The sequence below is a fragment of the Carcharodon carcharias genome, chromosome 23 (assembly GCF_017639515.1).
Source record: "Carcharodon carcharias isolate sCarCar2 chromosome 23, sCarCar2.pri, whole genome shotgun sequence".
In the NCBI taxonomy this organism is placed as follows: Eukaryota; Metazoa; Chordata; class Chondrichthyes; order Lamniformes; family Lamnidae; genus Carcharodon; species Carcharodon carcharias.
Genome location: NC_054489.1, coordinates 11,912,734 through 11,934,423, shown reverse-complemented (window position 1 = coordinate 11,934,423; position 21,690 = coordinate 11,912,734). Strand labels below are relative to the sequence as shown.

General features: G+C 40.2%; 1 protein-coding gene across 4 annotated transcripts in view; it reads left to right on the top strand.

The window, feature by feature from the left end:
* The window catches only part of wipf2b (WAS/WASL interacting protein family, member 2b), a 60,502-nt gene extending 55,773 nt beyond the window's left edge, over positions 1 to 4,729 (top strand). For all 4 annotated transcript variants that reach the window (XM_041173282.1, XM_041173281.1, XM_041173283.1 and 1 more), the window contains one exon: positions 1,020 to 4,729. In XM_041173282.1, the coding sequence (XP_041029216.1) occupies positions 1,020 to 1,060 (41 nt within the window). In that variant the 3' untranslated portion in view covers positions 1,061 to 4,729. The remainder of the gene's footprint in view (positions 1 to 1,019) is intronic.
* The last annotated feature ends 16,961 nt before the right edge of the window (positions 4,730 to 21,690 follow it).

The window sequence follows — 21,690 nt, the reverse complement described above, 5'->3', positions numbered from 1 at the left end:
TCTAAAAAGTGACCCCACACACCAGATTTTACAGTAAAGCAAGGCAAATGACAGTGCTGGATCTAGTCTCTTGTGTAATTTGAAAAATAGAGTACATTTAGAAACCGTGAAAGTCTGGAGCAAGTAATGAAGTAGAAGGTAATGGTGCTATTTGAATCAGTTTGTGAATATGGCAGATTCAAACCATAATGTCTGACGTGTGATGGTCTATTGTACATTGTACCTTAAAATATTCCAAATGTGTTGATCTTAGTGATTGTCTTAATTTCTTCCTTTGAATATGTTAGAATATGCTAGCTCCTTAGATGGCCCTGTTTATCAGTGCTCAGTGTGGTAATGAGCCAAATTGACCAGGGTAAAATCCTCGTCTGAGCTAAGTTGATTCTTGTCAGCCAGTGCAGTGGTTGAGGTGCTACAGTTGCCCTCTGCCCATGCACTGAATAGTGGAGGAAGATTATATCCAGTGAATATTTCTGGTAATGTATATGGGGGTAGAAATCAAACCTCATTGCTTCCTGGCTAAGGATTCTTAAATGGCCACTGCAGTCTAAGTAACAACCACCATTAATAGCAGGGTTCAGATAATTTATTAAAATAAGCCTTTCTGTGAAGCCACAAGGAGCAGGAGTACTCCCTTGACGTTTGTCGCAACCACCCATCTGTTCCAAACTTGTCTCATTCATTCTCAAATGCACAATTTGTCCAGTTTAATGGTGTTTATGTATGCCTTTTTAAGACAGGAGTAGGCTAGTCTACTCGCAGCCGAATAAACCGCCCACACTCATGTTCTTGGCTCACAGATGACGGGCTAATTGGATAAGGTATCAGAGGGTTGGAACCATTCCCCACATTAGGTCTGTTTTCAGGAGGAAGGTTGTGATAAACTGTATGTCTAGTGCATAAGCTTCTTTGATGAAATACTGCAGCTCATAAGGCTTGTTTGATCTAGTAACTCCTGCCCTTCTCTTGACTGTTTGCTCAGGTTATTTGCTGACCCGTGTTTTTTTTATTTCTTGCAGTTGTTCGAGGGGCACCACCTCTGCCGCCTGTTGCGAGGTGATCTGGGACTGTGGGGGTTTGGCTATTCCCTGCCTTCCCTGTTGGAAAACTGACACTTTCCCTTCCTTTCTTTTCCTGGTGTACAGCTCAAGATCCTTAACCACTTCAATACATTGAGGCAAAACCTCTTCAGATCTGCTTTGAGCATGCATTTTAATCTGAGACCCCTGAGTTTCAGATTGCACAATCTTTGACCTTCACATCTTTCAGCTCCAGGAATTGTCATTGCAATTGGGCTGAGCTAATGGAAAGTTGACTGGAATGTCATGATTTTTTTTTAAGTTGAGGGGTTGTAAGATGTTTACAGCTACCAGAGATCCAAGAATGGCATGTCCAAGTTTCACTACAAATGAAATTGAAACACGTGGAATAATGTGGATTTTGTTTCGGTCTATATTTAGTGCTTAAACTTAACCTTTGTAAATGGATGTTGATTTGAAAATATCCTTGGACCTCTGGTAGAGTTGTAGAATCATGGAACACTATTGGGTAAACATAGACCAGTTGGTAAGACTAAAATTCCCATGCTATGTGTATTTTTTTGAATTTTTATTCCAATATCTAGCTGGTCCTTGCCTTATACACTATGTCATGTTGTCAGTACCAGATTTATTATAATGTATTTACTCAAGTACAGGAGATATAGTAATCATTGTTATAATTCTTTCTTTGTAATTGTACAGAGCTTGTGAATTAGGTAATGGTGGGCTTGATGGAAGACACTACTTTCTCAGATGATGGACTGACTCGCTTGTTTTGATTGCTTATCCTATCCACAGCAAAGGTTTCATCTTTTGTTTAATCTGGAACAGCAAAGCTCATGTTGAGGGATGCTGTCTGAGTGTGTCATTTACCAGGCACAAGTAAAGTTTTTTCTTGGCACGTGCTGGGTATGAGAGATGTCTATCTGGCATTCACCAAGTCGGGGTGATGTCTCCTGGTACGTGCTAGGTACGAGCGATGTGAAATGCACTGTGCATTTTTTTTAAAGCTGTAACTACAGGCCAAAGCACTTTGAATTCGGTGTTTTTTTTGTGTGTTTGTCTGTAATGTGGTACTTTCATACTGTTTCTGGGAACCCTGTACACTTCTTCTACAGCCTTCATGTGCGTGCTACAGTACCAGCGAGTCCAAATCTCTCTCTCTCTCTATAGGAACAACGGTAATTTCTTCCATTGGTAAACATTCTTGTTTCTCTCTCCCTCTCTTTTTCCATATTGTTTGGAAGTGGGGTTTGTATTTAGATCCAAAATCTTACTTGAGAGAGATACTGAGCAATCTATAGAGCAGTTTACAGTTTTCCATACAAATGTTTGGCAAGTTTATAGCAAATATATAAAGGGGGGAGGGAAGAGAGAGAGAGACAGCATATATAGAACTGTACCAATTAATCAATTCATTTTCTATTGATGTTAAATATTTTATTAATCAATCAGTTTATTTTTGAGTCAATCAGTATGGGTATAACCCGATATTATATTCTTACTTGATTGAGTCATTCAGATCCTGCAGATGAGATTGCTGTAATAAGACACAGTGCTTAAATGGGCTTTGTTTTGTCATGTGCCTGACCTTCCTACAGGGCCACTAGTTTACCGTTTTCATAGATGAACAGTGGACCGATCCCCAGAATACTGGTAGAAATCCTGGAAACTCATTTCATGGAATTTGACTCGTTTAATCACTATACAGCAGGATGACTTGTTTGCTGGAACAATTATTTGGCACAGCCGAAAAGGTTTCTTTTATATATTTTAACGTGTTAACATTCATATAAATGTTATTTGAATGCACCTACCTTAATAAAAGAGAGCAATCTGCATTGGTGCTCTGCTGGGTTCATTTGATGAGTATGGAAAAGCCCGCTATCACAAGTGCTGATGCAGGTGTCATTGGATCAGGCTGTTTCCTCATGAATACAGCGCACCCAGCAATGCAGTTACTCAAAGCGATATTCAGTTTCCTGCATCAATGTTTGGATGTGTAGAAGATGCAACAAAGCAAGAATCTGGCTGCCGTTTTTTAAAAACTTGAAATGTGCCCATAGAAAAGGGAAGAGAAGCTCTCTGCTGCACCATCAGCTATCCTATTCGTATGGACTGTGTGTGTGGATCTGCAGATATTTTCACACATGTATGGAATGCTTTTTGAATTTTACATTTGTGAAACATCATTAGCAAGTACTGTGAAAATAACACATTAAAATGTGTTTCATTATGCATGGGACAATTTTATAAGATTTTGACTCGCTGGTTTATAAAGTAGAAAATGCACTTGCAACTATACTCAAGCTTATCCTACAGTTTAAGCGTGACAGGATGGTTTTCTATACTGTACGAGTGCATGCAATTTAAATGCTACAGAACTGGCCCACCATGCTTTTTTGTCTCAGTCTCAATGGACCCAGTGTGTTTGCATTTGCTTCTGGCTGCGGTTTCAATAGTGTAGTCAGTGAAAATGACCAGTTCTTGTATAATAATCTTTTGAACCAATAACTCTAGTGACCATTCCACAGAATAGTCTGGTCCAGTACTGGTGATGTCTTTGATTCTTGTTGAAAATCTGGTACTTGTATTCCTAATCATCCAGCACACACCAAGAAAGGAAAAAGCAAACAGTGAACGAACTGTGCAGAAAGCTGACTGACAGATGGGCAATGAGCAGGTTTTGTGGGTTTTAAAAATAGATTAGATTTGCAGCATTTACTGCAGGTGTCATAACAGTTTTGCCAGTCGTCCCCAATACAAGGCTACCAGACTGAGATCTGGGATTGTAATACAGGTTTGAAATGTGCAATATTGGCACTGGTGCCGACACATGTACAGTAATGCCAGTGCCCGTATGTGTAATACCATGCCAGTACCCTCTACATATGATGCCAGCTTCATTACTGGTGCACATAGCGCCAGCTCCCTAATGTATGGTGTATGTAATATGCCAGTCCAGTACAGGTCCAGTATTTGTATAATTTTTTTTGTTTTCCTCACTTTGCGGTTGCCACAAACATTGTGCCTTACAGAATGCACAGGCGTTTCTGTGTTGCTTTGTTTTGCTCTTTTACGTGCGTGTGAGCGCACACACAAAAATAGGACAGAAGGACTTTTCCCTTCCATCAGACATTGCCTGTTTTGAGTCCTGTGAATATTACCATGTGTCTGTCGTCTGAGGCCACCTGTGGTGGGTTTCTTTTTTTTTCCTCCAGTAGCTTTTCCGTCAACTTGGTGAGTACTCTGCGTTCAAAATATTATTTTTAAACAAAATTAACCTCATTATTATTAAAGTTCTGTTTAGCTGGATTAATTTATTGTTTTGATTTATGTTTCATTTTATGGTAATCTAATAGATTTCCTGTCCCTCTCCTATGGTTGATCTGTGCAGGGTGTTGGGGTAGTCTCTAACTATGGATCTGGAGTGTGCTGTAGCTTCCCCTGCTATGCAATTCTTGATTATGAAAACAAAACTTTGTAATCACATTTCTTTAAATGGTACAGCAGCCTCTTCTGTGGGATTGAAATACATAGAAGAAAAAAAGGACTCAGATATGAAGATTGCAATAACTAAAGCATTAAATTCCCTTGTTTATTGCTGTATCATGCAGGCCAGCTGGACTTGGTTCTCTGTTAATTATCAAGAAAATTGAAATAAAAATAATCACTTTAATTTTTCTTACCTTGAGTGTTAAAGAGTGATTTACTATTGACCAAGTTGCTTCCATTTTTAATTCATTTTCTATGTCACGTTACATGTGTTTTACAGAAAATGCATTACTCTTATTTTCCTGTGCATTCTGGATTAACAGGAATTACCACCTCAAACATGAGGCGAAAAGAAAAAGGGCAACTCTCTTAACTCTTTCACACTAAAGTCCTTTGCCAAATCAGACTATTTAGCTGCACACACCAAGGGTCTAAACTCTGAAGATTCTTGCAATACTAATGAAATAGCATTTATTTCTGCAAATGCTCCAAGTTGCATTCTCCCACAGCGAAGCAGGTGGAAGTAAATCAGCTCCCTGTTCCATTATTTCTCTTGCCTGGTGGGCTAGATTGTCACAATGTACAGTCTGTCACAACAATGTTGAACTGTAGGTTCCTATCCTCATAAGCAATGTGAGGGGGGGAAACAAATCACTTTAGCATTTCAGCCTTGCATTTGAACCCTTGCACTTGAATTCAGGATTTCCAAGCTGATGAATGTCTTCTGCTCCAATAAAAGTGAGGAAGTTTCACAATCATGAGGGCCACAGTAGCAGTTGAGTAGGTGGGAAAAGAAAACAAGTCACCTGCTGTGGCAGGACAGGAATCCTGATTAAAAACAAAAATAAAAACAAAAAACTGCGGATGCTGGAAATCCAAAATAACAGAAATGCCTGGAAAAACTCAACAGATCTGGCAGCATCGGCGGCGAAGAGCAAACTCAGACCTGCTGAGTTTTTCCATGAATCCTGATTAACTTCTGAGAATGGGATTTACAGGAACCACCATTGTGATCAGTTTCACTGAATATTCAGTCAAACACTCAATCTTTAATCAAATATTCATCCAAAATGGGTTGCTGTCTTCAGACTGAAAAAGATTTGATGAAATTTGCCCAATTTTGGGCATGTCTATGAATACTAAAGTAATTGCAAGATTTAATGTGTCTTTAGTAGACTGGGCATTCTACATTGCAATAAAGCCAGAAAACTTATGAATTTCCTTTTTGCATTGTCACTAAATATACAACTTGAATTAATAGAGCAAAGCATTGCATTTCATTAAATCAGTAACATGATTTGTGACATTAATTATAGAAAGAATAAACAAAATGTGGTGGTAATACAATTTTGCCACTTGGAATCCAGTGACTTAGCATGAATATTTTGATTTTATTGTAAGGAGGCTGGGTGATCAAGAGGGTCACAGTAAAATTCTTGAACTTTAATTCAAAATTCTATCTAGAAGAGTAAAAGTTTAATTTGCTGACTGGGTAAGTACTTTTTTTAAATGTTTGGTTACTTAGATGTGGGTGACCACTAGCAAGGCAATTTTTGCTGTCATCCATGATTGACCCAACACTTCAGTACAATTATACAATTTAACTCCCATAAAAGTAGCAGATCCCTTACCTTTAGAGCACTAATGAACCATTTGCATTTTTCTGACAATCCAGAACTTTCATGGCCAATTCTTCTGTTGGCAGCCAACAAATTACCAGATTTATTCAATTTATAATTTGTCAGGAACTGGTCCAATAGCCATAATCACTAGGCTACCTCTATCCTGTGTCATACTTTTGGAGAGCTGCTTGGTGGGTGCTAGTTACAATTGCTTACAAAGCAGAACATTAGTCTCACTTGATGAGACCATGAGAATGATGTGTAAATAAAGTTCACACTAATGCAGTTGTGTGAACAAGCTATCAAACAATAATGTGGTTTCTATCTGAACTGAGAATAATTGACAAAGAAAACAAATATATAAATGTCCTATTCCTCAGTGTGGACCCAAGGGGAAAATGTGTACTGGAGGAGGACAAAAAATTGAGGAAATAAGAATGTCACTGATGCATGAAAGAATCTATCTAAAAGATACCTAGTGTGGATTATCAGAAGCACATAAACTCATTTGTTAAGAACTCATTTGTTAGAACACTATTCATTGCCGATGTTTTAGATGGTAAAAGCAGTTTTTGGGTAAATGATGCAGTGATGAAAAATGCCATTTTAAGGGGAAAAAAATAGAGCTCCCCATACTGATTAATATCCAGAGCCTTAGAAAAGGCATATGTGAGAGTGCTGAGGGTAGATAGAAAGCATGCCCCAATTTTATGAACATAGGACAATTTGTTCCAAAATTTTCTACATTAAGAGTTACATTACACTTTCAATACTTAATTGGCTATTAAGTGCTTTGGATGACCTGAGGTCATGTGAGGTGCTACATAAATGTAAGTCCTTCTTTCTATAATCTAATTCTCTGTCTCATGCCCCTTATTCAGACTCTTGGAGTCATATTTGTATTTCAGTTGCCTTGCTTGAGTGAAGCCATTCTATTGGGAACAGGCCTCTTTGATACTAATGATTCTAACACTGCATGTTTCAAGCTCCTTCAAAATGTATTTTGGTATAGAATTACTGAAGTTTCTAGTGTGGCACTTTACTGCAACAAATGATCATTTGGCTACCAACTGAGATTACAATAAATATTCTAGAATGTCTTGCACTGAAACAGTAATATGATTAAAGAAGCTGAGGTGGTTCTGCATAGCCATTAGTAAAATGTCATTACAGTAGAGCTGTGCTAGCAGTTTATTGAATGAATTTGGACTTTGACCATTCATTAATAACCACTCTCAGTCTCTGAATCACTAGGCTTCAGTGATTTATCTACTTGTATGTTGATAAGTTTCAGAATCGACGTCTATTGGTACATGAGCTTCCCTTTATTAACAAGCGCGGATGCCTTAGTGGATAATAAGATCTTACGTCCTGATTTAAAGAATGTACAAAGTGTATCTGTCTTTTTTAAATTATGGCTTTTTGAACAAGGTAAACCTTTGAATTATCCCGTTAATGGATTTCAAAATAGTTTCATTGCAAAGCACAAAATGAACATGAGTATTCCTGAGGGTGAATGACAGAAAATTAGTCCACTTTTCAATGGAATTGCACTGAGGCATTGTAATTTTAGGCAGCTTGATTCTAAAATATTTACAGATTTATATCTACCTAAACTGAGATCCATAAAAGCATTTTAGTTGATACTAAGTGTTAATAAAGAAGAACACATTTCTTGCAATTCACCCTTAAAAATCCTAATTTTGTTTAAATACCAGTTATGCAAATAAGTTCTAATATCCTGAATTGGTGGGGGGGGCGGGTGGTACAGTTCCATGGTGCTAGCTAGATCATCTTTCCCCATCAATATTCTTAAGTCTTAACTCTGTTGCACTTGCTCCTACGCCCACTCGCATTGTTTAGTAATTATGGTTTTGATAAAGGTAGGATTGAAGCTTTAGAAATAATCCTGTCTTGTAAGATCACATGATCTGTGTAAACCAATGAATTAAACAGTGCAGGGAACCTCAAGGAGAGAGTTCTTTAGTTATGGAGTTGGATGCACACATGTAGTTGCTGTCTGTAAATAAAGTTCAATCTTTCCACCAAGAAAAGATGCCTGGAAAATCAACTCTAACACAATGGTCTATCGAATTTGATATCACTTTCACATCTGAGTCCCAAGTTTCTGAGTTCAAGGTGCTAACCAGAACTTTTAATAGTCCAGGTTAATGCAGTACAGAGAGAACACTGCGTTGTTTGCGTCATTTTCCGGATGAGATATGAAAACAAGAGCTACTATTCAGTTGAGAGAAAATATTCTCCGAGTCTTGGCCAATACTTTTTCTCAACCAATACTGCCATAAACAGATTAACTGATCAGTCACTTTGTGGTATCTTGCTATGTGAAAGTTGACTGCCACGTTAACAACAATTAGTTGGACATTGTGTGTCAGCAGCATTCAATATGGAAGAATCACAAACAAGCTGATTCTGCCCTTGAGGTCTACATGCATGCACTATCAGAATTGACTATATATAGAGAACAAAGCTCAATGATTTGCTCCATTACAGCTGAGATCAGCTAACTTAGCGTCCAGAAATGTACATGCTGATCTGTAAGACTCAGTTCTCCATTGGGCAGTGCTTTCTCTGATGGTACCAGCAAAGAAACCTCTACTTAAAAGTTCTTTTGCACTTCAAGACTTCTTTTATTTGGAGTGGTTTTTTTTTAGTTAACCTTTTTCCTCATCTCTTTTCCCTTTCAGCCTAGAGTTCTATGAACCTGACGAGAATTACCGCACGCACAGATCTACCAGGCGGGGCCAGGCTGGAACCTGAACTGATTGACAATTCGCTCTCATGGTCCTAGCGCCCTTACCTTTAAATCAATTAGTAAAAACAAAACCTTGATTCTTAACTGCCTTACCAGCTATAATGTGCGGTCAAATGTCTCAGAATATTAAATTAGACCATGTAGAATACTGATATGTGTGTGCTTTATATATATATGGAAAACAAACAGGAGAGCGAGAAAACTTTAACATAAGGCACTGACACCTGCTCCATTGAGAAACCGACTTTTTATTGAAACAATAAAGGATAGGGTTAAACACACTGGTAACTGTCCAACGGATATAAATTACAGATCAGGATAAACCCCCAAAATTGAAATCTACAATATGAATAATGGTAAACTTGGATCTTTCAAGTCCAAGTTATACGTTATATAAAACAAATTGGTAGAAATTTGCGTGATAGTATAGATTGAGCTAGGTACATAACCTAAGTAATTATCAGCCTTAATGTTCAGAACGTCAAAGGTCGGAACTGTAAGGAAAGTATTAATTTTTTATGTTACCTTTAGCTTTTAAGTGTGTTTCTGTGAGTAATAGTCATTTTGTAAAACTGATGTTGATCATCGGAGACTACAATCTGTCTTTGCTCGCTCGACTTTTAGAGCCTGCCATAGATCTCTCAGCAGTGAGACACTGTGCATGCTTTGACCAAGGCCCTACAGCTGCAAGGATGTGCTACCTGTGACCCAAGCAAATATTAGAGCCAAGCTGAGTGTCACAACCTCTTATTCTGTCTTTTTGGTCAGGATTCTCAATGGCAATTAGGAATGGGCAATAAATGCTGGCCTAGCCAGCGGCACTCACATCCCATGAATGAATAAAAAATAGAAACACCCAAGGTTGAGACATCTGAGATTTGTGAAGTGCATGTGTTCCACGTGCTGCAGGTTTAAAACCTCTTTAGCTGCAAGGTGGGAAAGTCAAATCAAGCTGGAGGATGCTCGTGCAGCAGGCATAAGGCCAGGACCTTGGCATGTTAATTAGGCCCTGCCTTTGCTGGCACATCATCCATATCCTGACTTAGGACTGGCAGCATTTGTGGAGAGAGAACAGAGTTAATGGTGCCTAACCTGAGTATTTCCAGCATTTCCTATAGATGATGAGGCAATTATCTGTGGATCCAGTAAGGACAGAAGATTTCCTTCCCTAAAGGACATTAGTGAACCAGATGGGTTTTTATATCATTAGAATTTAAATTCCAGATTTTTATTGGATTCAAATTTCATCATCTGTCATGGTGGGATTCAAACCCACGTCCTCAGAGCATTACCCTGGGTCTCTGGATTACTAGTCCAGTGACAATACCACTACACCACCACCTCCCCCATCTGGGGGCTTGTGCCAAAATTGGGAGAGCTGTCTCACAGTCTAGTCAAGCAACAGCCTGACATAGTCATCCTCACGGAATCGTACCTTACAGATAATGTCCCAGACTCCACCATCACTATTCCTGGGTATGTCCTGTCCCACTGGCAGGATAGGCCCAGCAGAGGTGGCAGCACAGTGGTATACAGTCAGGAGGGAGTTGCCCTGGGAGTCCTCAACATCGACTCTGGATCCCATGAAGTCTCATGGCATCAGGTCAAACATGGGCAAGGAAATCTCCTGCTGATTACCATGTACCACCACCTCCCTCATCTGATGAATCAGTGGTCCCCATGGTGAACACCACTTGGAGGAAGCACTGAGGGTGGCAAAGGTACAGAATATACTCTGGGTGGGGGACATAAATGTCCATCATCGAGTGGCTCAGTAGCACCAGTACTGACCGAGTACTAAAGAACATAGCTGCTAGGTGGGTCTGCAGTAGACGTTAAGGGGAACAACAAAAGAGAAGAACATACCTGACCTCATCCTTACCAACCTGCCTGCCGTAGATACATGTGTCCATGACAGTATTGGTAGGAGTAGCCACCACACAGTCCTTGTGGAGACGAAGTCCTGTCTTCACATTGAGGATATCCTCCATCATGTTGTGTGGCATTATCACTGTGCTAAGTGGGATAGATTTTGAACTGATTTAGCAACTTAAGACTAGGCAACCATGAGGTGCTGTGGGTCATCATCAGCAGCAGAATTATACTCAACCACAATCTGTAACCTCATGGCCCGGCATATCCCACACTCTACCATTACCACCAAGCCAGGGGGTCAACCCTGGTTCAATCTCGATGCCTGATATAAGGTTCAATCTAATTTTCTTGTTTACAACAGATTTTATTGCACTGAGCTGAATGAACTGGCAGTTGAAAAAGTAAGTCAACTTGGTGCTTTTTAAAAAAAAATGTTTGAGACATTTAATTGTAAAAAATAATTGATATACAGTGTAAAAGAGTGGATAATTGAAGAACAAACTCCGACTTTGATAAATAAACATCACTTCTTAGGAAGCAAAAGAGGTGCAGCAATTAAATTACTAACAAGAAATTGTGTGAAAATCTACTGACAAACAGCTTGATGCTTCTTATGAAGATGATGTTAACCTGCATAAAAGTGTTTTTTATACTGTTTTTTATACAGTATTCAAACAGTATTCAGTGTTCAAAACAGAACAGGGTTAAATCTATAAATAATTCAGCCGCAAGGAATTAAACCAAATCTAATCATTTAATCATACATTGTTCATTGAGGCAGTGAATTGAAATTTGGATTGTAGATCCAAAAAGTCTCTCAAAACAAAATCACTGTCACTTTTGGGAAGTACCACTCACTTTAAAGAAAATCCTCATTAGAAATATCAATAGCACAATTGAGGAGCTTGTACATTTTCGCAATGAAATCTATATTGCAGTGGACCTGCCCACCAATGCCTTTTCTGAGATATGTCAAAATAAATTTATTTGCTGTTTTGAAGCTTTAGCAATGGTATATTCCGATGACTTTACAGAATTCTTCCTTTAGAAAGTTGGATTCAAGAATAGGAAAATTCAACTGGGAGCATTGGCCATATTTAATTACCTTATCAATACCATCCCATTTTTGCATGGAAAGTCAGAGGGATCAGGCTCTGAATAGTATGAAGCTGTCATTTGCAGCTAACAATAAAAAAGACTTGCATTTCTCTAGCATCTTTTACAACGCCAGGACTGAAGCCAATGAAGTACTATTTTTTCGAAGTGTAGTCACTGTTATAATGTGAAGGGAATGCTCACCAAGGTGTTTTTTTATAGCCTAGCCAACCACAACGTTCTAGAGCCAGAGAAAGGCAAGGAACTGGTGGATTTATTACTTGACAGTGTGTACTGCCCACTGAGGAGAAGTGAAAACATGGAAAGTGCAGAGGAGCTCTGCCACATAACTCCAGATGTAGTTACAGATCAAGATTTGAGGAGACTATACAGACTTGATGATAAATAGTATTCTCTGGCCATTCCTAATGGAGTTCATAATTGCAGCACATTACATTAATGCCTGCCAATCCCTGGTGTACCTCAGAAGAAACAAACACTGAGCTGAGGCCTTAATTTTGAGAATATTCAACTATTGCTAAACTTCACACATTTTTGACACAGCTATTAACTCTGTCTAATTCTCTGCAACACAGAGAAGTCAGATGAGCTCCTACTTTGACCTTTCTCCAAATCCCAGATATTAACATCCACCCAGCTTAAGTGAAATTATGGAAAACAGAACATTCCATTTTAGTTGATCATTTTCTGGAAAATTCAGAGAGACAGATGCTCCAGACCTAGAAGGGAGAGAAGCTATTATGGCTTTTGTCCCGCATTCTGGAAGCAATAGAAGATGAGCAATGGATTACTTGGTAAAGAAGTGACCAAACACATTCAGAGTCATCACCTTAATCCACAAGAGAAAGGGTTTCTCTGAACAACAAAATGAAGGAAATGCTAGACAGCATTCGGCATAATGAAGATTTACTGAGAGAGGGCAAAACTACTAGAATTGAGCACATCTCTGTAAAACATGTGAATGCCATTCTGACTACACTGAATAATTTTGTGAAGTTAAATATTGCTAAGAATTCTGCAGTTTTCCTTCACATTATGAATAAACAAATAGTAATAGGCATAAAGTCTAAAAGCACTTATTTTATAATGTCACATTCCCCCATGAGCCTTATTCTGTCTGGAAGGGAGGCAGACAGACATTTCTATCTAATGTGCTGAGCCATTTCAATACAAAGACTTGGGAATGAAAGTTGAGATCATGGAGTTGATCATGAAGTTGTTTTATAAAGGCTGTAACCCTGTTAGCCAGGCCTATCCAACTGAATGGAGAACAGTCAGCATACAATTCTACGAGAAAGACTGAATTATTAACATACATGTAGTGTTTCATTAAAGCTGAGCCAATAGACAAGTGACATCTTTCATTCGAGAGTCCACCATAGATGCTTGTAAATTCCTTGTAAAATTAGAAGCTTTATAAAATGGCAATGGTGAATGAATTAAAATATGCCTGACTAATGTTTGTAGACCAGCAGTGCTCATGAACACACAATTATGGATGGAACAGAGAGACCAATGTTCTACAGTAAGACAGTGGCCTCTTTGCTGGATCTCCAAGCAACTCTAAGGGCTGAATTTTACGCTGATTGGGCAGGCACGTGCCTCACCCGATCGGGCATGAAATCGCGTGAGATGACGCCAGGCGAGCGTCCCGATGTCATTCCACGCTCACACGATATTTCAGTTGGGCGCGCGCTAAAGTCGGAAGCACACCTGCCAATAATTAAGAGGGCAATAAAGCCTATTAACGGCTCAATTGTCTATCATTTTACATAGCCCGTCCAACCTTACGGTTGGTGGACGGGTGAATCGGCCAGGCAGCCTTTACATTTTTTTTAGGGAATTTTTTTCTCTCTATTTTTCATATTTTTAAAAGTGTCAGCGATCTCCCTGAGGCAGCACTTAGCCTCAGGGGGATGTGCGCTCTTTCCTGCGCATGTGCGAAAGAGCACACTCTCGCTTTTGGGGAATCCACCCCCGCCTGCACAGGGAGCGCACAGCGCTTCCTGCCGGACATCACGCTGGGCGGGCCTTAATTGGCTTGCCCATGTAAAATGGCAGCGGAGCCTGCTTCTCCGGCCGGGATCGGCTCCCCGCCCACCGGAGATTAGGTCGGGTCCGCCCGCCCGACAGGCAGAAAATTCTGCCCTAAATGTTTAGGTGCCTGATTGTGATGCTCGGACATTTTTTTCCTGATTTTAAAATCTTATTTCCTGTTTTTCGGGTCTTCAGCTCCCTGAGGCAGCTCTCTGCCTTTAGGGATCTTTCTGTCAGTGCTCGCCCGCGCTGATGTTATTGCCTGCCCTCCTCCCGCCCCCACCCCAGCAGCACTGAGCTTCTCAGCACGTGCTTCATGCTGTCTGGCCAACAATTGATCAGCCAGTGTGAAATCGTGGGTCGGGGGGCCGATCATGGTAAGCAGTCCATTTCCCGACCGCTCGCGGGCCCGCCGATCGTGCCTGCCCACCAAACTGAAAATTCATGCCTTAGACATATCACCTGATAGGCTATAATCTCTCCAAGAACATAGAGATTTGGATATAAACCAAGCAGAATTAAATTGCACCACAATCTGTAAACCTATGGTCAGGCATATCCCTCATTTTATCATTAGCATCAAGCCAGGTGACAAACTCTGGTTCAATGAAGGGTGTAGAAGAGCAGCACCAAGCTTATAAATGAGGAACCAGTCTGGTGAAGCTACAACACAGGACTACATGCATGCTAAACCCCAGAAGCAGTATGATATAGAAAGAACAAAGTGATCCCACAAGCAAGACATCAGTTCAAAGCTCTAAATTCCTGAAAATCTAGTCATGAACAGTGGTGGCCAATTAAACAATTTATGAAAGGAGAAGGCTCCATAATCATTACCATCTTCAACGATGGCAGAGCCCAGCGTGAGTCCAAAAGTCAAGGTTGAAGGATTCACAATCATCTTCAGCCAGAAATTCCGAGTAGATGATCCATTTTGTCTTCTTCCTGAGATTCCCTCACAGATACGAGTCTTTAGCCAATTCAATTCACTCCATTTGACATCAAGAAATGGCTAAGCACAATAGCAAAGGCTATGGTCACCAGCAGCATCCTGATTGTAACGCTGAAGGCTTGTGCTTCAGAATTAGCTGTGCTTCAAGCCAAGCTGTTCCAATGCAGCTACAATGTTGGCATCTACCCAGCCATGCCCATGACCACAAAAAGGGCAAACATACATAAAAACATAGAATGATTTACAGCATGGAAGAAGGCCATTTGGCCTATAGTGTCTGCGCCAGACAATAAACAACCATCCACTCTAATCCCACCTTCCAGCTCTTGATCCGTAGCCCTGTCAGTCTACTCTTAATCATCCGTAGAGACATGGAAGATGTCATCAACAGTGCTAAAAATCTGCACTTACCTATAACTTGCTCTCTGGTGCTCAGTTTGGGTTCTGTCAGGAGCCCTTGGGTCCAGTCTTTGTTACAGCTTTAGTCCAAACATGGTCAAAGGAGCTGAATTCCAGAAGAGAGGTGAGCTTGACTGCTCTTGACATCAAAGCAGCATTTGACCGAGTGTGACATCAAGGAGTCCTTGCAAAATTGAAGTCAATGGGAATCAAGGGGAAAGCTCTTCACTGGTTTAAGTCATACCTAGCACAAAGGAAGTTGCAGGCAATGTGCATCTCCAACAAGAGTCAAAACATGTCCCCTTGACATTCACTGGTATTACCCAAACTCAAATCACCCACCGTCAACATACTGGGAGTTACCATTAACCAGAATTTTAACTGGGCCAGCTATATAAATATACTGGCTGCAAGAGCAGATTGGAGCCTGGATCTTCTTCAATGAGTGACTCACCTCCTGGCTCCTCACCACCTGGCACCCCAAAGCTTTTCCTCCACCTACAAGACAAAAATCGGGACTATGGTGGAATCCTGGGTCGATGCATTTTCATTAAGAAACTCGACACTATTCAGGACAAAGAAAAGACTTGATTAGCATCCCTGGAACTCCCTTCCTATAACTGCAGCGTGGGAGTATCTTCACTACACAGGCAGCAGGAGTTCAACAAGACAGTACCTTCTCATGGCAATTATTGTTGGCCTTGCCAGTGACGTCCACATCTCATGAATGAAAAAAAAACAAATTATACGATGTACTGCCTGATTATTCTTGATTGCTCTCTGCACAGTACATTTGTGAAGAGATTATTGATTTGCTGCCAGATACAAAGTGTCAGACTTAAAGCAGTGATGGCAATACAAACAGCTACACGTATTCAGTTGAATCAGAACACACTATCGTAAGGTGAGATTTGTTTGCATCACGTTTAGAAAATGAATGTCCGATATAGCAGAATATATATGGAAAATAGCCAAAAAGACAATCACTATGGAAACAGCCTGAGCTGATTTACAGACACCAGGATTGCAGTGGGAAGCTGCATGCTTTTTTGCCCGTGTGCCCTATTTTTTCATAAAGTATATTTCTGTCCTAACAACAGCAAAATCATTGCAATAAATTAATTTTTGAATGAAGAAAATAATTTACTAAAGGTACCAATTATAATACTTACTGATGTTCAGGTCTCCATGGCTCCTGGAAAGACAACTCCAAAGGAGCTCCTCACTGGGCACCTCCATCCTTGGGCACCCGTTGTCATCCTTTGTCCTTTAAACCAATCAGGTCTCTTCCACTGTTTAAGTTCCCAGCTCTTATAAATGGTAAATTTTAGCCCTAACTACAAGTTAAGTACTAGTTTAAACCACGAATGAATTCTAATTTAAACTCCAATGTCCGGCCATGCCTTTGTGAAGAGCGCTGGATCTTTTCTCAAATCTGGCTTCTTGGACTTCTCTGGACAGCAAGACTTTGTATCTGGACTGGACTACCCTGTAAAACTCATTTGTTGTCTCTGACCTGCTGCTCCGTTGCTTATATTTTGAAGTAACTTTGATCAGCTTACAGTACTCGCACCCCCACCACCCCCCCCCCACCACCCCACCAACAATCCCCTCCCCCCACAACCCCCTCAACAATGGTGTCCCTTGCAGAGCCTTTGATTGGACTACTAGCCCTACTGGCTTTTCAGCTTCAGCTACACTCTGTTCTTGGCCAAGGATTTACTTGCCTGGGCAAAAGTATGTTTCTTCGCTGCTTCCAAATTTTATTGGAACCTCCAACATCGCGATTGCCCCATAACCGATTCCGTACATCTCCTGGATCTTCATTCTCATGAAACTATTTTGATGAATGAGTACTCCGCTACTCTACTCTTCAAATAGCTTCTGGATGTCACTCACCCACCACAACTGTCTCTGAACTTGCACAACAGTTTGCTGCTGCACCATGCTGACTCCATCCTACTTATGTCTATTTTATCCCATTACAGGTCCCCTGGCTTTAACTCCGACTCCCTCCTATTGTTTCCTATCTATTCCCCATTTAATACCTGGTTTTATGTATCCTAATTATTGTAACATTACCAGGCCTATGAGTCTTCTTTATGTCCATTTGCACACCTGAAGGTACTGCCTTTCATATAAGAAGTTAAATCGAGGCCCTGTTTGCCTTCTCAGAAGCACACAAAATATTTCACAGCACTATCTGAAGAAGGGCAGAGTAGTTCTCCTGGCCAATATTTGTCCCTCAACCAACACCACTAAAACAGATTACCTACTCATTATCACTTTTCTTCCACACGCAAAAATAAGTATTTTTACTTTTATGGGATTCTATAAGTTGAAAAAACTAGTGAACTATGAAAAAAAGACAATATAACAGTAATTATGGTTAGCATAAGATCCGCACAGTTTAAAATTATCACCCTTCTCTATAATTGCTCAGTCAGTCCCCAGATATTATTGTTAAATTAGTCTAAGAGGAAGCACCTTATAGCTTAATGTATTGCTGCAACCAGCTGGAATGGGGCTTCTTGCAGAGTGGGCCATTAAATCAACTTTATACTGCACCCTTCAGCTTGAAAAATTTTTGTGTCATCATTTGATGGAAGTGTGAGCTGATAATGATACGGCAAATGTAACAGGGCATCTGGGAGCTCAGTAAGTGATGGGACCAACAGCCTAACTTCTTAATCAATGAGATTTAAGGACTGAGAACGAGACAGAGGAATGATGAGGATGGAAATAGACTAATTAGAATTAAGTCAGGTGGAGAACGAGAAATAAAGTGAGAGAAAGAAAGTAAAGGGAAATTACTGTGGATACTGGAGATCTGAAATAAAAACAAAGTGCTGGAAAAAAACTCAACAGGTCTGCCAGCATCTGTGCAGAGAGAAACAGAGTTAACGTTTCAAGTCCAATGTGACTCTCCTTTGGAATATATGATATGAGAGAAAGAAAGATTGGATTAAGAGAAAAAATAGAAAGGAAAATTAAGAAATAAAAACTAAAATGTGACATTTTTAAAATTTCTAACAATTTTTTACCTGAAGGAATGGGACTCCACAATTTTAATTGTTCTCTTTCTGAGCCAGTAATGTTGCCTGGTAGGCATTAACATACCAACATATGAATTAGGAGCAGGAGTAGGAGTAAGGCACTCAGCCCCTCGAGCCTGCTCCGCCATTCAATAAGATCATGACTGATCTGATTGTAACCTCCCGCCTACCCCCAATACCTTTCACCCCCTTGATTATCAAGAATCTACCTACCTCTGCCTTAAAAATATCCAAAGGCTCTGCTTCCACTACCTTTTGAGGAAGGGAGTTCCAAAGACTCTACCCTCTGAGGGAAAAAATTCTCCTAATCTCATAAAAATGATCATGCAATGCACAATCACCAGGCTTTGCTTTCTGTAGCAAGTTTAATGGGTAATTAATGTGCAAATCTAGCAAGTTCAAAAAATAATGGGGAGGCTAAGGATGAGACGTTATTTGTGCAAAGCAAACAGTGGAGTGGCATAAATTGACCGGCAAGATTTGGGAGATTCGCAACTCACAGCATATCTCTTAATCCCATGATCTCGTTGGTCAATTTGTACATTAATAATGGTGTATGTCGGTGACCTAATAAACCGCTTCAAACATTTATTAAAATTAAACCAGTTTAAGAGAAAATCAGGATGTCAAGGTATTTACCAGAACAATGTGACTATTTGTTTTGTGTTATACCACAAAGAGTACCTTTTTCTCTCCGCTACCTGTGGTTATTTTGTGCTTGTTATTTATTATATGGTGAATAGTGGGATTTTTATAGACTATTGTGTTGAAAGACCTGAGCTTTAATGATTTAATCAAAGCCCTTTTGTATTATTTATATGTTGGAATCAATAAGATTTTATTTGACTGTTTTTCACCATAAATTCCTGGATTTGTTTTAAGTTGGTAGATGTTTTAATGAAATATTTTAATTCTGTTTAAAAATTCATTCTTTGGATGTGGGCGTGCTGGCAAGACTGGCTTTTATTATCCATCCCATGTTGCCCTGAGCAAGTCATGAGGCCCTTTTTTCTTAAACAACCGCAGTCCATATGGTGAAGGCACTCACACAATGCTATTAGGTGGGAGCATTCTTTGTAGCTCAGTTGATACCACTGAGTGGCCACTTTAGAAGGCAGAAAAATTTCAGATTGGTTGATCTGGGACCGGAGTCACTCAACAGCCAAACCAGGCAAGGATGGCAGATTTCCTTCCCGATAGGACATTAGTGAGTTTTTATACAGTTGAGTTTTAAAAAATCTAACAGCTTCATTGTCGTATTTACCGATGCCAGCTTTTTCAAAAATGATCATATTCTCAAACTGCCAGGATGGGATTTAAATTTACCTTCATTTGATGCACAATGTGGGAGCACGAGTTCAGCCCATTGAGCCTGTTCCTCTAATTCGATCATGCCTGATCTGTAATTCAGCTCTATTTTCCTACTTTTACTCCATATCCCTTGATATCCTTGTCTAACAAAAATCTATCCTGCTCAGTCCTGAAAGCTCCAACTGAGCGAGAATCATGTTAAGGGAGAGAGTTCCAGCTTTCTTTGTTTTTGAGTGGCCTGGCTCTAATTTTATGATTATGTTCCCTTGTTCTGGATTACCCCATCAGGAGAAACAGTTTCTCCATATCCATCCTATTAAATCCTTGCCTTAAACACCTCAATCAGACCCTCTGTCATGTTTTGCAGGAATCGCCTCCATTCCCTCCAACCCCAAAAATGAAGCCTGAAAAACCACACAAAGCATTTTCCCACCACCCACAACCTGCCTCTGCCTCCACCTCCACCCCCGACCCTCCTCCCTGGCCCCCATGGTTATGAATCCCCAGAGGAGGAAGCTCTGCTTCCTATCCGTCAGCCCATCTTTTACGCGTTCCCAGAACCTGAGTTGAAAAGATAAGCAACATGAACATTATTGTAGGGCAGAAGCAAAGCCATGGAGGAACTTGTAGGTGACAATGAGGAGTTTGAAGTTGGCACTTTTCAGGATGAAGAATGGAGAGATATTGAGGATTGGGGTAATTGGTGAAAGGAACATATTACAGAATGGAGTACAGGTAACAGAGTTTCATTTAGTTATCACAAATATGTTAGCTTTATGTAAATAAGAGTTACTGAAGGCAGTTTCTTCATGATAAAATACGTTTCTAAATGCTTATTTTTAAGTGGATTCCTGCTCCAATATTTGGTAATGACTTAAGTAGACCAGGAAGTTTCCCAATTTGAACCTTAAGTCAATTCTGTAATGCCATAGACACTAGTTAGCTCAAAGTCCCTGACGTAAGGAATGGAAAAATCAGCTGGAGTCAATATTCCTGAATGCTATGCAGCCATCTCAGCTGGAAAGCTTATGTACATGTGTGCATTTATGCACAGGCTGCTGACAAAACAACAGTTAAACAGCCTGCTGAGCTTCTCAGGTAAGGAATGGCATACTGGGCGGGTTCAATTAAGTTCCTGGTGCACACAAGTTTAAAAGCTCATGAATGCACCATGTGATCCAGACGGCCTCATTTGAACTTTTATGTGGCTGTTTGATTCAGGCTTTGCCTCTTCAAAGCTCATTAAAATAAGCATTTTCCAGATTCAAAATAAAAATATCTTTCAGTCAGATTATCCTGTTACAATTGTAGCAGGGCAAGGCAACCATTCTGATGGGCAACAGGTTCCCTGACATCTATTTAATTTCATGTCGTGGCAAAAAGTCATAATGTGGATGTAGCCCCCGTAAAAGATTTAGTCTGCCTACCACAAGAACTAGCTGAAGTGTTAGTTTCTAAGGGGGAGCTAGATAATCATGAAGGAGAAAGGACTAGACATTATGCTGATGGGGTGAGGTGAAGAGGAGTGGGAGGAGCATAAACACCAGCATGTTGGGCTGGATTGCCTGTCTCTGTGCTGTAAATACATTGTCATACCACTGCCTTGGTCAAGATTGATTCAACTTAGACCAGACCACAGATCCAACCTGTAACTTTCCTGATCCATATGGCTCAATGCTACATGACACAGTGAACCACTGTAGGGCCTATCAGCTTTTGAGGACCATAAAATGCTTACTCCATCCAATTAGGGTGCTTTAGAATACAAGCACAGGCCAGAGAACAAAGCTGGGATCTTCCTGGTCTGTGTGGCTCAGTACAACATTACATAGTGCATTTACACTTGAACTGTTGTGGGATTTGTCAGGTTTCAAACACCATACAATTCCACCCCATCCAATTACAATTACAGCGCTGCAAAAAAACTAGCACAGACCAGTGAATGAATCTGGAACCTCCTGGTCTGTATGGTTCAGCTACACATTGGTCAGTGCATTTGCCAACTGAGTCA